Source organism: Taudactylus pleione, unplaced genomic scaffold (assembly GCF_031769625.1).
Source record: "Taudactylus pleione unplaced genomic scaffold, aTauple2 ptg000016l, whole genome shotgun sequence".
Lineage (NCBI taxonomy): Eukaryota > Metazoa > Chordata > Amphibia > Anura > Myobatrachidae > Taudactylus > Taudactylus pleione.
The window spans coordinates 9,302,080-9,316,820 of NW_028284418.1; the positions used below are offsets into that span (position 1 = coordinate 9,302,080).

The following is a 14,741-nucleotide window of genomic DNA, read 5'->3' on the forward strand; positions in this document are numbered from 1 at the left end:
CACCTGTCCCTGTGTCTGTCCTACCATAGTTCCTTCAATTGCTCCCTGTCCATAACGGGTGCAAAACAGTGGCCAAAAACATAGAGTAGTATAGAAGGCTAATAGAAAAAGTGGATGAAGGTTTTCTTTGGGCGCTAACCCCTAGATGTAACAAGGGTTTCCTAATTACACACCATAAATTTTCCTTGGTTAGGAAAGTAAAATAGTAATAACGGGTGACTATTAACCTTGTAGAAAAGGGACTGGACACACACCCAAAGGTGGTATAAAGGTGATGATGATTTATTAATAATTACAATGGATAAAAATTACCCTTAAAAAAGGGATTAAGAACAATATAAAACACAGGATTTGCAAATGATGAAATCCCACCAAATTGTGGATATCTAAAAAAAAAAGTTCATAAAAGTTCATGCCAAATGATCAATTTGATGTGCGTAATTTGTACATCTGTGTGTGACTGAATCTGTAGACAAAGATACAATGCAGCGGCCGCGGCTTCCTCTCACACCAAGTTCCGTTGTGCTTAATCTGCGACTGTGTTTAAAACGAATATTTCTGTGCAGTTAAACTTGCAGCCCAGTGAATCTATTACACTGAGCGGTGCGTTCGCTGCTTTTGCAATGCAAATAAGATGCAAAACTTAAAGAAATATATACGCTAGGTGTATATTGCAGAACTATGGTAGTAGGGCCCATTTGGAAAAATTTTATATTGAATGGTTTCTGCTCCTTTCTGACTCATTTGGGTTTCATACTAAATTTTTTATGTTGAACGCTGCCGGTTGTGCTGACTCATGCTTTCTTTCAAAGGTTTAGATACTTCCTTAACTTGGCTCAGTCAAATCTTACGATCCTACTCAACCTCATGGTGGAATTGGGAGTTTTTCCTCTCAGGTTCTGCATTTAAGTCACTTGAGCAATGTCTGTTGTCCTTTAATTGGAAAAGTTTCCAATATGGTAGTTTTAAGGTCACAATGTGTCCTTCGTTGGCAGACATGGCATTCTTTTGTAAGCAGTATGGCCGTCTAGACCCAACAAAATCTGTTTTTCATTTCTCTTGTGGATCTGAGGCTCGTCAGCTCTAATCCCGACAATGGACCTGGATACATCGGACCTTCCTTGGCCATGGTTACCACTTACTTTAGTTGGTCAATTCAGCACAGGGTCCACATCCACAGGTTATCTATACAAGAATGTATAGCTTTGGTACATAGCAATTTTGTGTAAGATCATCTGCCCTAAAATGTATCAGTTGGATCAATTGTTGTAGAAACTTGCCTGATGGCTCTTGCCTCTGCTTATGCGCCTGTCTAGGGGAATCCGTTGTTGGTTTTATTGGATGGTGCTCCTCTCAAAATGTATCATGGTATCTAAGCTTGGTATTTAAGCATTTGGTGTTTGAATGATGCAGATTACGGTGCGCATTTCTTCAGGATGGGCAGCCACTTAAGCTGAAGAAGCTGGCTGCTCAGTGGCATTCATTCAGGCTTTGGGCTGCTGGAAGTCTTTGGCCTATGTTCACTCTACAGCGCTGCTTTAGTGTGGTGGATAACCCAGTAGTTTTCCTGCTCATCGTCTTCAAATGAGCGGCAGCGCGCAAAGGAATTTACCTTTTTTCTTTTAAAGGAAATAGGAATGGCTGTGGTTTTTTTCTCATTTCCACCTCCGTCCGAATCCCATGGGTATCTCCCCCACAACCTGTTTGTTCTTGCTTTTGGTTCCTGTAGTTTAGTTTTGCCTACAGGTCTTGTTTTGTAGGGTTGACATGTCGGTTGTATGTTTTACAGGTCATGTTGGGTCTTCAGATGAAGATTGTTTTGTGGGGCACTCTTCTTTTTTTGTGCTAAGCATCACTGTGAGGCTTTTTGCGCATTCTACTTGGGCACAGGCTAATAAATTGTACCTAGGGACTTACATTGGGATGGCTTTGACAGTTTGCTTGATTCCGCTGCTGCTAGGTGGGGTCACTGATTGGTTGGTGGTGCATTAAGAGGACAATAACTTGGGAAAATGTAAGAATATAGACCTCATCCTTACCATTAATCTTGCAGTGTATGCGTGTCTGTATAGTTTGGTTGGACTTTGTTCCAAGACGAGTGTTGAAGTTTCCCCACAGGGCTGTCATCATGGATAGGCTGAGGCATCTGGTGAATTATATTTTACTGTGCTGGGAGGTTTGGCAGTTTGTTACCCCTGGATTTGTGCATCTGACATTGGTTTCTTTCAGCATGACAATGTGCATTTGTCCGATTCTGACTGTTATTTTTAGGGCAGTTGTTTTCATTTATGTAGCTGGTCAATGTAGGTCACTTAAATGGTGGGCTGCAGTTCCGTTAAAACCTGTTTTATGGTGAGGAAGCATTGCTCCTCAGTGCCCATAAACAATCCAAAAGCAGTTTGTGAGATGTTAAGCTCTTGAGAGTGAAACTGGACTTGTCCTTAAGGAGCATCCAGTCTGGCTCAATTATGCTTTCGTTGCCACCAAACAACAATTTAATGAATATTCAATACTACTAGCTGTGTTGCTGTGTCTATGTATTGGGGAAGAGTCATTATGCTTTCGCTTATGCCTGTTCATCACCCCATAGGCAGCTTATAATCTTTCATTGGGGAGAATTCAATTCAGCGCGATGATGAATAGCCGTGGGAGGGAGTGATCCCGCAGCTATTCAATTCAATGTGCTGTGTGCCTTTTCGGTAAGCAGAATGCCGGTTCTCGCAACTTAATATGGGTGTTAAGGTGCGGTAACCGGCATTCTCCAACTAAAGTGCCGGGCGCACGGCTGTTAGCGCCGTGCTAAGCCAGCAAACAGCTTTGTGCCCGGCACTTTTGTCGGATTTCTCCTCACATCCCCACGGGGTGTGAAAAGAAATCCTTTGCCCGCCCAAACAGCGCGTTGAATTGAATAGCTGCGGGAGCTCAGTCACGCAGCTATTCTCCATCGCACTGAATTGAATTCCCCCCAATGTTTTATACATTGTAACATAAGGGGAGCAAGGTGTGGTTTCTATAGACTACAGGCAGTGAGCAAGCCACATCGGTATCTCTACTTTTTTACAAAATAAATACGAGTTTTGGATATTATAATAGCTAATTAATTTGCAGGGTTCTATAGCCACCAAGACATTATACAACTTTTGGTCCTCAAATTCAACAGATGGAAACTAGTACTTACCAGTGCTGGTAAGAGAAGATCAGCAAAATAAACAAAGCCGGCTCCTAGTGCAAACCCAACAGCTGCAGGAAGGAAGGACAAACTTCCATATTGGTTGGACATTTCGATAGCTGGGGCCAGGAGAGACCAATAGGAAGCAGCTAACATCACCTATGTGACATGAACAGAAGAAAATGAGCACATTTTAAGACAAAAAAAAAATATTCCAAATGGCAATTTTCAATCAGCAATGCAACCACCAGTATATGTCACAAACCCTAAGCTGATCTCACAACAGCCAGCGGTGTGCTGCCTTGTGTTCACTTAAAGGTGAACACAGTTTGAGTAATTGTGAAAACATTGACCAGTTAATTACTGCTACAAACCTAGCTAAGCTACACACGCAGACTAAGGGCCTGATTCAGCAAGGAACGCATTTGCTTATACGCACGGAATCGGACGATTGCTGCGTTCAGCGAATGCATCGCAGTGCGCGAAGTAGCCACTGCGATCGGGATTGTGAAAGTAGTGACTACGCAGACCCATCGTTTTACAGAATTTAAAAAAAAAAAACACATTGTGAATACAACTGGTCATAAGTAATGAAGTACTAAGAGCATTAACTTAGAAGTTGTTAGAATGGTTGTAAGATATACAGGTTTAATGTAGCATTTTACTTTTTCTGTAATGTTTAGTTCCACTTTAAGCCAAAAACATTACCTTTGTGAATATTACAGGTGGGGAGAAACTTTACAGCAGTAGGCGGTAGATAGGAATATGCTCAAGAACACAAAAATAGGTTCCTCCTGTTGTTGTCTACAAAAATTGGAATATTTATCTAGCAGAATTTTTTCGTATTATATTTTACCCAACTTGCAAAAATTCATGCAGCAGCAGCAGCAGTTTCTATCGAAATCTCTTAAAGTGCAAAACAATCAGTGTAACCAGGTAACATCATTAACATCAAACACAATCAGCTATTGGTCCACACTGCTCCTTTTATACAAACTGTTGTCTTATAAAATGGCAAAAGTGGAATCCAAATAAAAAGCTTGACATTAATCACAATTTTCCCGTTACGTATTAAATATGCGTTCACCTTACAATTGTACATTAAACAGAGATCTGATATGGGGCATACACACTAGACGATAAAAGTGATCGATAACGATATCGTTCAACGATATATCGTTCATATCGTCCAGTGTGTCTGTAGCAAACGACCAAGGACGCACGCTCCCGCGAGTCATTAACGATGTTTGCTGTCGTGCAAACATGTAGACCAATCTGACAATATTGTCAGAAACAGCCTGTTCAGGGATGTGGCAGGATGACGTTACTGAACGATATCGTTCAGTGTGTACACCCATTATCTTTCAGCACATCGTCTAGTGTGTATGCCCCTATAATCTTCAGATTGGCTGGCCATCTATTGAGTACGCAGTCTTACCGAATATTAACTAATTTTTCATTTGGAATTCCCAGGAGCAGTCCATGTCACTTCTATGAGGTTTTTTTTTTTTTTTTTTTTTCCAACCCAAAGGATTTCGGCATATCAAGAAAATAAGATTTTAGGAAAACATATAGCACTAAACTACAGAAAATGTGGGGGGATATCTCCTGCAAGATGGGGTAAAAAAAAAAAAATGTACATCAGAGACCAACTAAAGAGGCACTGTAACCTACTACTACTACCACAACCACTACAATATATTACCACTACTAAAAGCACATTATTATTGATTGTTAACAATATGCAGACAGTATTAGTTAATCAACAAAAGAACTGGGCACTCACTTTATTTTTTATCTCTGTACTTATTGGCCAGGAGGAGCCCAATGATGTTTTTAATTGACTCATGCATCCCTAAATGGGGGGCCTAGAGGACCAAATAGTAAAACACCCCATTATTTTAGGGGTTGAAGGATTTGTTTTACATCATTACTGATGCAGTGTCCCTAACATCATGCTATTTAGGAGAACTGCTTATTTTTCCCTCCAAATACTTCATGATAATTACGGAACACTGAAGGGAAAAATCACCAGCAGTGCATCAGGATTTCAAAACTGCCCAAAAACCTGTATTATACATAACCCCTACCCCAAGATAGTCCATACCCAGCCTTGGGCCTGATTCATTACGGATTGCAACTGCGATTGCAATAGAGATTACGCACGCAGTCTCACTGCGATAGTATGCTAACCCATTGCGATCGCAATGCCGCCGCAGCACAACATACGGACACCCACTTTACTTTACACACATCCGTAATGTTTAGCAAGACTGGGACCCACGTTGGTAATTTAACATTTTATATTTTTAATAGGTATGCATTAAAATCTCACTATATTAAATTTGTTAAGATGGTGAAATATAAAAAGATGGAGTTGTGCAAAAGATGAAAATTAACGTGTACAATAAAATATGTAAACATAACAGTTGTCAAATTGTCATTCTTTCAATATGATCAGTGTTCAGTAACTTCATAACTTATTTATGTTGCAAATAATGATTTCTTAAGGCTAAATGCCTTCATCAGCTCCTAGAAGGAAGTAGCAAATTATATCAAACAATGCAGTGACTAATATTGTGTATAGTCAGTAATCCAAACTGATACAATATCTTCTCTTCCTATGCTTAGATGTCTTATCCTTATGTATTGCCATGCAATGCTTATAGTAAATATTTCTATGCAGTATACACAAATATATGTTGTAGTCAAGAGTCTCTTAGCTTTAAGGTTAAATCCTACACAGCATGTATAATTATGTTAGTATATAGTTGGTCAACACACCTAGTATTAATGGGTTTCCACTACATGTGATATATATTAGTAGTTACCATTATATCATATACAGTCAGGTGCATAAATATTGGGACATTGACAGAATTTTCATATTTTGGACTCTATTCACCACCACAACGGCTTTGAAATGAAACAAACAAGATGTGCTTTAACTGCAGACTTTCAGATTTAATTTGAGGGTAATTACATCCAAATCAGGTGAACGGTGAAGGAATTACAACGGTTTCTATATGTGCCTCCCACTTTTTAAGGGGCCAAAAGTAATGGGACGAACTAAACAATCCTAAATCTAACTTTCACTTTTTAATGCTTTGTTGCAAATCCTTTGCAGGCAATTACAGCCTGAAGTCTGGAACGCATAGACATCACCAGATGCTGGGTTTCATCCCTGGTGATGCTCTGCCATGCCTCTACTGCAAATGTCTTCAGTTCCTGCTTGTTCTTGGGGCATTTTCCCTTCAGTTTTGTCTTCATCAAGTGAAATGCATGCTCAATCGGATTCAGGTCAGGGGATTGACTTGGCCATTGCATAACATTCCACTTTTTAGCCTTAAAAAACTCTTTGGTTGCTTCTGCAGTATGCTTTGGGTCATTGTCCATCTGCACTGTGAAGCGCCGTCCAATGAGTTCTGAAGCATTTGACTGAATATGAGCATATAATATTGCCCGAAACACTTCAGAATTCATTCTGCTGCTTTTGTCAGCAGTCACATCATCAATAAATACAAGGGAACCAGTTCTATTGGCAGCCATACATGTCCACGCCATGACACCACCACCACCATGCTTCACTGATGAGGTGGTATGTTTTGGATCATGAGCAGTTCCTTTCCTTCTCCATACTCTTCTCTTCCCATCACTCTGGTACAAGTTGATCTTTGTCTCATCTGTCCATAGGATGTTGTTCCAGAATTGTAATGTCTTTTTTAGATGTTATTTGGCAAACTCTAATCTGGTCTTCCTGTTTTTGTGGCTCACCAATGGTTTACATCTTGTGGTGAACCCTCTATATGCACTCTTGTGAAGTCTTCTCTTGATTGTTGACTTTGACACATATACACCTACCTCCTGAAGAGTGTTCTTGATTTGGCCAACTGTTGTGAAGGGGTTTTTCTTCACCAGGGAAATAATTCTACTGTCATCCACCACAGTTGTTATCCATGGTCTTCCGGGTCTTTTGGTGTTGCTGAGCTCTTCGGTGCATTCTTTCTTTTTAAGAATGTTCCAAACAGTTGATTTGGCCACACCTAATGTTTTTGCTCTCTCTCTTATGGGTTTGTTTTGATTTTTCAGCCTAATGATGGCTTGCTTCACTGATAGTGACAGCTCTTTGGATCTCATATTGAGAGTCGACAGCAACTGATTCCAAATGCAAATGTCACACCTAGAATCAAGTCCAGACCTTTTACCTGCTTAACTGATAATGAAATAACGAAGGAATAGCCCATACCTGTCCATGAAATAGCTTTTGAATTGATAGTCCCATTACTTTTGGCCCCTTAAAAAGTGGGAGGCACATATAGAAACCATTGTAGTTCCTACACGGTTCACTTGATTTGGATGTAATTACCCTCAAATTAAATCTGAAAGTCTAAAGTTAAAGCACATCTTGTTTGTTTCATTTCAAAGCCATTGTGATGGTGAATAGAGGCCAAAATATGACAATTCTGTCAATGTCCAAATATTTATGCACCTGTCTGTATGTGTGAATCACATACCATAAAAGAGATTTTATAGGTAAAAATGTTAACCTTTGTACCTCTGGGTATTCATGTATACAATAATGCAGCTGAACCTTTAGGCAATTGCAATTATTCCAAGCACTGCGATTAGCCGTAGGCTATCTGTAACCAATTGTTAATGTCATGTAACTAAATTCAATGTTAATATGTTGCTAAATGGATATAAACCCCAGACATTGATGTCTAAGTTAAAATGATATATGTGCTATACATAGTGCTGAGACTAATTGCTATTGCCTACAATTATTGAAAGCTATGCTAATATATGAGGCCTATGCTCCAGCTACTGATGTATAAAATTATACATGTGCTATACGCAGTGCTGGGAATTAATAAAGAGTCAGCTGCATTATTGTATACAGGAATACCCAGAGCGGCAAAGGTTAACATTTTTACCTATAAAATTGCTTTTATGGTATGTGATTCACACACATATGATATAATGGTAACTACTAATATATCACATGTAGTGGAGACCCATTAATACTAGGTGTGTTGACCAACAATATACTAACATAATTATACCTGCTGTGTAGGATTTAACTGTGTTAGAGATTGAGAGACTATTTGTATCAATTCATCACTAGTGATGTCAGTGGGAGTGATTTTGGCTCTGATAGAGCCAAAATCACTCCAGGGCTTGCGGCAGCGAGGCCCTACTGCAGGGTCTCCGTCGCAAGCCCGATGGTCGCAATGGTCAAGACCATTGCGACCATCATCATGGACGCTCGCTATAGCTGTGGGTGGTAACCCACAGCTATGCGAGCGTCCATGAGGACGCTCCAAAAAAAGGTAGGAGGGCCCTGATTCAGAGCGAGCGCTCTGGTCAGAGCGTTCAGCTCTGAATCAGGCCCAAAGTTCCGTCTGCGACTTTGTACGTGTGTAAATGCCTATTGTGGATAAGAACATTCCTAGGACACAGAGATATTTCACATTGACACAGTTTTTGAGACTGGAGCTGTTGTCTTTCTTCCACCAAAATTTTTATTTGTCTAATTGCATCCTCAAGAACTGCAGCTGCTGAGAAGGCACAAAATGCCTTTTTGCTATATTGATCATATAATAATGACCCTGTAGGGAGCTCATAACTTTTTTGTGCCTGGCAAATTGGTCAGACCTTCCTATTAAAAAGATGTCATCCAGATAAAAAAAAAAAAGTATCATGATTCCATGATTTGAGATTTTATGACTCGTAAATCTCTGAATGTTTCTGTCACTAAAGGGGCCCATACACAGCGCGATTTCCAAACATTCCAAACTCGTGTACGATTTACCTTAAGATTCTTCCATTGAAATTATTTACAATTTGTGGCAACCAATGGAACGATTGTACAAACGAGCATACGATTAGGTGTCGTAAAGCGATTACAAATAGTTTACGATAGATCATATGCATCAAACAAACTCACGATGCATCTGCTGGAATCTCAATAGGGGAAAGCTTATCTAGGGGGTATAAAAGACAGCATTAATTTTAGATCTGGGCACATTCTGCTCTGTGACTAGTGAGGCTTGGTCTTATACCCTGCTGAATGTTGTACTTTGCTAGTGTGCTCTACTTTGTATTGCCTGGCTCTACAAAATGGTTTTGAGATGGATCCAAATCACTATAAGCTTCTGCTAGCCTGTGGCTATCTGAGGCTGAAAGCTGATGGCGCTCAGAAGATGGGGAGGATGATTCATGGTCCTGCTGGACCAAGGAGTGGTTGAGGAGGAGGGAGACTCGCTCCCATATGCTCCTACTGAAGGAGATTAGGGAGAACAACTCGGACGATTACCGCAAGTACCTGCGTATGGATGACGCCACCTTCCAGGAGTTGCAGCGTCTGGATACCCCCTATATCCAGAGGCAGGACACCGGCATGAGGAGGGCCATCCCGGCTGAGGAGATGGCTTGTGTATGCTGTGTTCAAGAGTATGTGAAAACACCCAAGATACACTCTTTCAACAGCCATATGTACAACTAGGCACCAAGTCTCCGGCAGAGATTAAGGTGTTGTTGCATCTTCCAAAACAAAGTTCCAATGGAGGAGCCTACAATATAAACTAGTATGTAGTACGGACAGTGGGTACTTGTAGATATAGCTCATCTCACCCATAAAGCAATTACAATATAAAACACTTTATAAGGCTCTTTATACTTTTTCAACAGAAAATACTTCACATTAAAAAAAGTTCTGTTAAGTAGAAAATACCAAACAAATGTGATCCCAGTGTATTGTAAGTGGAGTCTCATGTCTCTTAGTGACCCACAAGCATTGTGACTTTAGACCTGGCGCGACAACAGACTGCAGCCAAATGCAAATGACTCAGAAAAGGTCAACATGCACCTTTTTTAAATTAGTGCAGACTGCCTATCAATGCTTGGCATTAGCAAGGCAGTAATCACACAGAGCTGTCATAGATGGAAAGCATGTCTTTAATGTAACACATTCATTGCTGATGAAAAGCACAAGATTATAAAGAGGGATAGGTAGTGCTTTTCTAGTGATAACACACAAGTACAATCTATGGGATACAAAAAATGGCCAATGTCTGTCAAATGACATGTATTAATATAATGCATAAATCATTCAGAAAGAAAATGGAGGAACATGGGAGGCATGTGACTGGGGATATGGTAATGTATCCCAGAGGTGATTACCATCAATTTCATGGACCAAGAGCTATGAGAAAGCAGACAGACAATCTATGCATTATTAATCACACTGAGCTTATCTTAATAAAATTAATTACACTGGAAGGTGGAAACTAATGTCAATTCAGAAACATTAGTGAAACCTAGATTGCCCCCCAGTCCCTGCTAAGTGTAAAGTATTATAAAAGGTACAAAAGAGCCTTCTATGCTTCTGTCTATGAGATCACCTGCAGCCATCTTCAAGGTAACTTCTTGCAAACTGAATCCTAAATAAATGCTGTGATTACATAAATACAGTGTTCTCTGCACAGGTATTAGGCAAGAGTCAGTATCATTTGTAAAAATAATTCAAGGGTTGGTTACTGGGTATTACTAATGTCTAAATAAAGGTTAATCAAAAGATCTACTAATAATTTTAGAGATAAATATTAAAGAAAAAGAAAACCATATACACTAAAATAACTTTTTTTGTTGTCTTTACATCTGCTACATAGCTGAGTGAAAGCTACCACTATATGCTACCAACAAAAGGTTTCTAAAAATAGAGGACTGCAACATTTCTCAATGGACTTCTATAGTTCTGTATACAAAAAGATTTGGCCTCACAATTACAACTTTCTCTCAAGTATCTTTAGTTCTGGTAAGATCCCTGAAACATTTATATAAGTATTTATGAATAGAGCCAGAGATTTGAACTAAAATGGGACTGGATGTAAAAGCAGAGAAGCTGGAGTGGGACCATAAAGTGTAACCAGAATGGGACCAGTGATAACAGCAGCCAGCTGTAGTGTATCTGCAGGTTTGAACCGGAATGGGACTGGTGAGAACAACAATTTGTCGGAGTTGAACCGAAGTGGGACCAGTGCTTGAACACAAGCTGGTAAAGTGAACACTGGAAGCTGGACCCTGCACAATACTGCAGAGTAGATGAAACAGCCTCAGAGGCAGCGGCTTGCATGAGTCCAGGAGTCAGCATGGCAGATTCAGCAGTGGATCGGAAGTAGTATTTACTCACTGGTGCGTGAGATCACAGTGAGGAAAAGAACCACATTGTTCTGACTATGTTGGTCTCAGGTGCAGACGTAAATAGGGCGTCCTTTTGTCAGGGATAAGAGGAGGCAGTTATGCGACCACAGGAGACATGTAAAGAGTGGATGTTAGTGCTCACCCTATCAAATACAACACAGCTGCAACCGTGAACCTCAGGGAATGGATTGACAGAGCCTTGGGACAGAATGACCCACCTTAGTAAACCACCGCCAGACAGGGTAAGAGTGACTAAGTCCTGGTTTTGTGACAATAATTATATTTAAAGTAACAAGTCTACGGTCGTTACAACCCTCCACTACCATTTCTTGTAGCAGTTGTCTAATGTAATTCTAAACCTTTCTTCAATGCATTATTGACCACCGTATACGACATACTATATGACATTTGCATGTACATACAGTATAAGTTTTAGGACTCAGTTACATTGCGTAGTACCCAAGATCTGCTTCAGTGCATTCCAGACAAATAAATCAAATTCAGATTACAGATGTTTATCATCCTCTATAGATGAGCCACTGACATATTAAGCAGTGCTCTATATTGAGGTGATGATGAAACAAATAAATGCCATATATGGCATGTAATAGAAAATTATATGGACAGGCCTAAATGAGCTTACAATCTACATGGTGTGAGAAACAATAAACACAAAAGATAACAGGATAATTGTACCTACTGGTGTAGAAATTGGGAGGGACTGCTGTAAAGAAGAATCATCATTCACCAATATTAATGCAGCCATTGGTAACTGGGTAACAGTGTAGCTACCAGGTCTAAAGATACAGTTGGGAGTAAAGACCGGTATCATCAATACAAATGTTAGAAGATCTATTTTTAGATGGGATTATGCAAATCTGTTGCTGTATTTTTGATGCGTGGCTCTCCAAATGTCACCGCTTACAATCGGAAACAAAGCATTAACGCAATCAATAATTCACTGGTAAATATGACAATACAGAACATAGGATAGGAGGCATACAGATGTATATGTTTAGCAGCTACTGCAAAAAAAAAAAAAAAAAAGAGTAGGATAATAGCAATGGAAAAACACATTGGCCATTAGCCACATTCGTAACAGTTCATAACTTAAAAGGAAATAAATGATTTGTCTGGAAGGCGGAACCAGTTGTACAGACATCCAAAGGCTATCCCTGTGGCTTCATCACAGCTCTGCCTTTCATTTCACTGGTTTAACTTTATTAACAGTTGCTTCTGTCTCTCAAGTGAACCACATGCTTCTTTATTAATGTTCTTGTGTGATATGTAAAGAGGCTGCTAATTCCCCATCACTGGTGTTAATCTACTCAAATGTCATATCACATGTTTAGCCGGAATCGGTACAAGATGCCAGCGGCTGAATATGGAAGGCCGCATGGTGAGAATTCAGACAGGCGCAGGGAGAAACAAAATAAAAAAAAAAAACACATCTCAATGTCAAGAACAAATAGTGTTGTAAATATGAATAATTAAAAATAAATCACACACAATGAAAATCCTGTCGGTTATTGTGCTTACTAGACCCTGAAGAAAGACACGCCTTTCATACGATCTTTAATCACTGGTGATTGTCCTATTCTCAGAGGGTTTAAGCTGCATACACATGTAATGATTTTCTGTGCAACCATCCAACTAGTTGATTGGTTGGAATGAAAATCTGGTAAGGTATGAAAGCAAATGACAGTCAGCAATTTGCTCCCAAACGCCAGAAAATGGACAAAAACTGTTGTTTGAGCAAATTGTTTAGATCAAACATTTAACAAAACTTGTCTGACGACTTTTCATCTGTTTTCTGGCATTTAGGAGCAAATTGCTGATCATCAGTTACTCCAATACATTACCAGATTTTCATTCCAACCAATCAGCTAGTTGGATGGTTGGACAGAAAATCTTTACGTGTGTATGCACCTTAAGTTGCAATCCACACATAGAATGGGGAAAGTAAAAAAGGATCTTGAATAATAACCTAGGTGTAGCTGGTAAGTTCAAATGACCAATGGGAGACGGAGATGATGCAAACAGATGAGCTTTTTATTCCAGGCTTGAGAAGGCAGAGCCAGTATAATGACTTCTTATATAAGGCAAACACAGTTCAGGAATACAGCTAATGTGAGACAGCAGTTGAAACGAGCAGAGTATTCCCAGCAGTGTCATGGTTCAGATTGTCTAGCATAGGAAGAGCTGCTAAATGGTGCAATCTCTCCCTAACATTTCCACTGACTAACTAAACTTACCAAATTTTTTGTACCTTAGCAGGTCTTAATTGAGGTAAGGGTGTGGTTCCTCCCTAGCTACAGGGAGGTTAACCCTTTCCTCAGAATGTGGGAGAGACCCACTCTGTCACACTAGGGAATAAAAGCAGTTTCTAGTTTATTTCTTTTGAGTATATATTATTTTAATTAAAAAAAAAATACTTTTATACCAAGCACAATAACAAGCAGACTTTATTACATTCTATTGTGGATTCATTTGGACTTATTTACAACACCATTCAATCTTGACACAGTTTCCTATTTTGTATCAACATACTGTACTGTATTCTGTTATGTGTTTCTATATTGCCTCACACATATCAAGACTGCTTGAGAATATTGAGAACCTGTCTACACAGAGGGTATCAAACCTTGGAGAGAGGTAAAGTAGAGAGATATAAAGTACCAACCAATCAGCTTTTAACTGCCACTTTACAGGCTGTGTTTGAAAACTGAGTTAGACCAGAAGTTCCCAAACGCAGTCCTCAAAGCTCCCCAACAGTTCAGGTTTTAGAGATATCCATGGTTGAGCATAGGTGGTTAAATCAAATTGACTATGGTACTAATTAAGCCACCTGTGCTCAACTATGGGTATCTATAAAACCTGAACTGTTGGGGAGCCTTGAGGGCCGCGTTTGGGAACCTCAGAGTTAGACGGTAATAGATTGGTACTTTTCTCTCTCTCTACAGTTATATTAATTTCAAACTTTTATGAGCAAGTTCTTGGATGTGTGGTAAAAACTGACAAGTTGTCTGGTGTGCAATAAATTTGCATTATCATTCTAAGAATTAGGTGGTTTGGCTCAATATCTGATTTCTCCTATTTTGATATTTCTGAGTAATAAAAAAGACCTACATTGTAAAACTAGGAAACGTGTACTGCTGAGAAACATCTAATTTAAAGGTTATTGTTATTTTCTAAATGCCTCTATAAAAGTAAAAGGACCCTTTTCAGTGTTTTTTAACCAGATGTTCCTTTTGTGCTTTTTTAGTGTAAGTTTATACTGTATATAACTGATCACTAAATTAGACAAATTTAAATATCTGAAAAAAGTTAACTATTCTGGAACAAAGAGCAATTATTTTCTATCCAGTAC

At 39.4% G+C, this 14,741-nt stretch overlaps 1 protein-coding gene across 5 annotated transcripts in view; it reads right to left on the reverse strand.

Annotated features, from left to right (window-relative positions):
• SLC39A11 (solute carrier family 39 member 11) overlaps positions 1 to 14,741 on the reverse strand; it is a 536,505-nt gene that overhangs the window by 395,513 nt on the left and 126,251 nt on the right. For 4 of the 5 annotated variants that reach the window (XM_088474528.1, XM_088474527.1, XM_088474526.1 and 1 more), the window contains one exon: positions 3,179 to 3,328. The exons of the other annotated variant lie outside the window; for it this stretch is intronic. In XM_088474528.1, the coding sequence (XP_088330654.1) occupies positions 3,179 to 3,328 (150 nt within the window). The remainder of the gene's footprint in view (positions 1 to 3,178; positions 3,329 to 14,741) is intronic. 5 annotated transcript variants of the gene reach the window in all.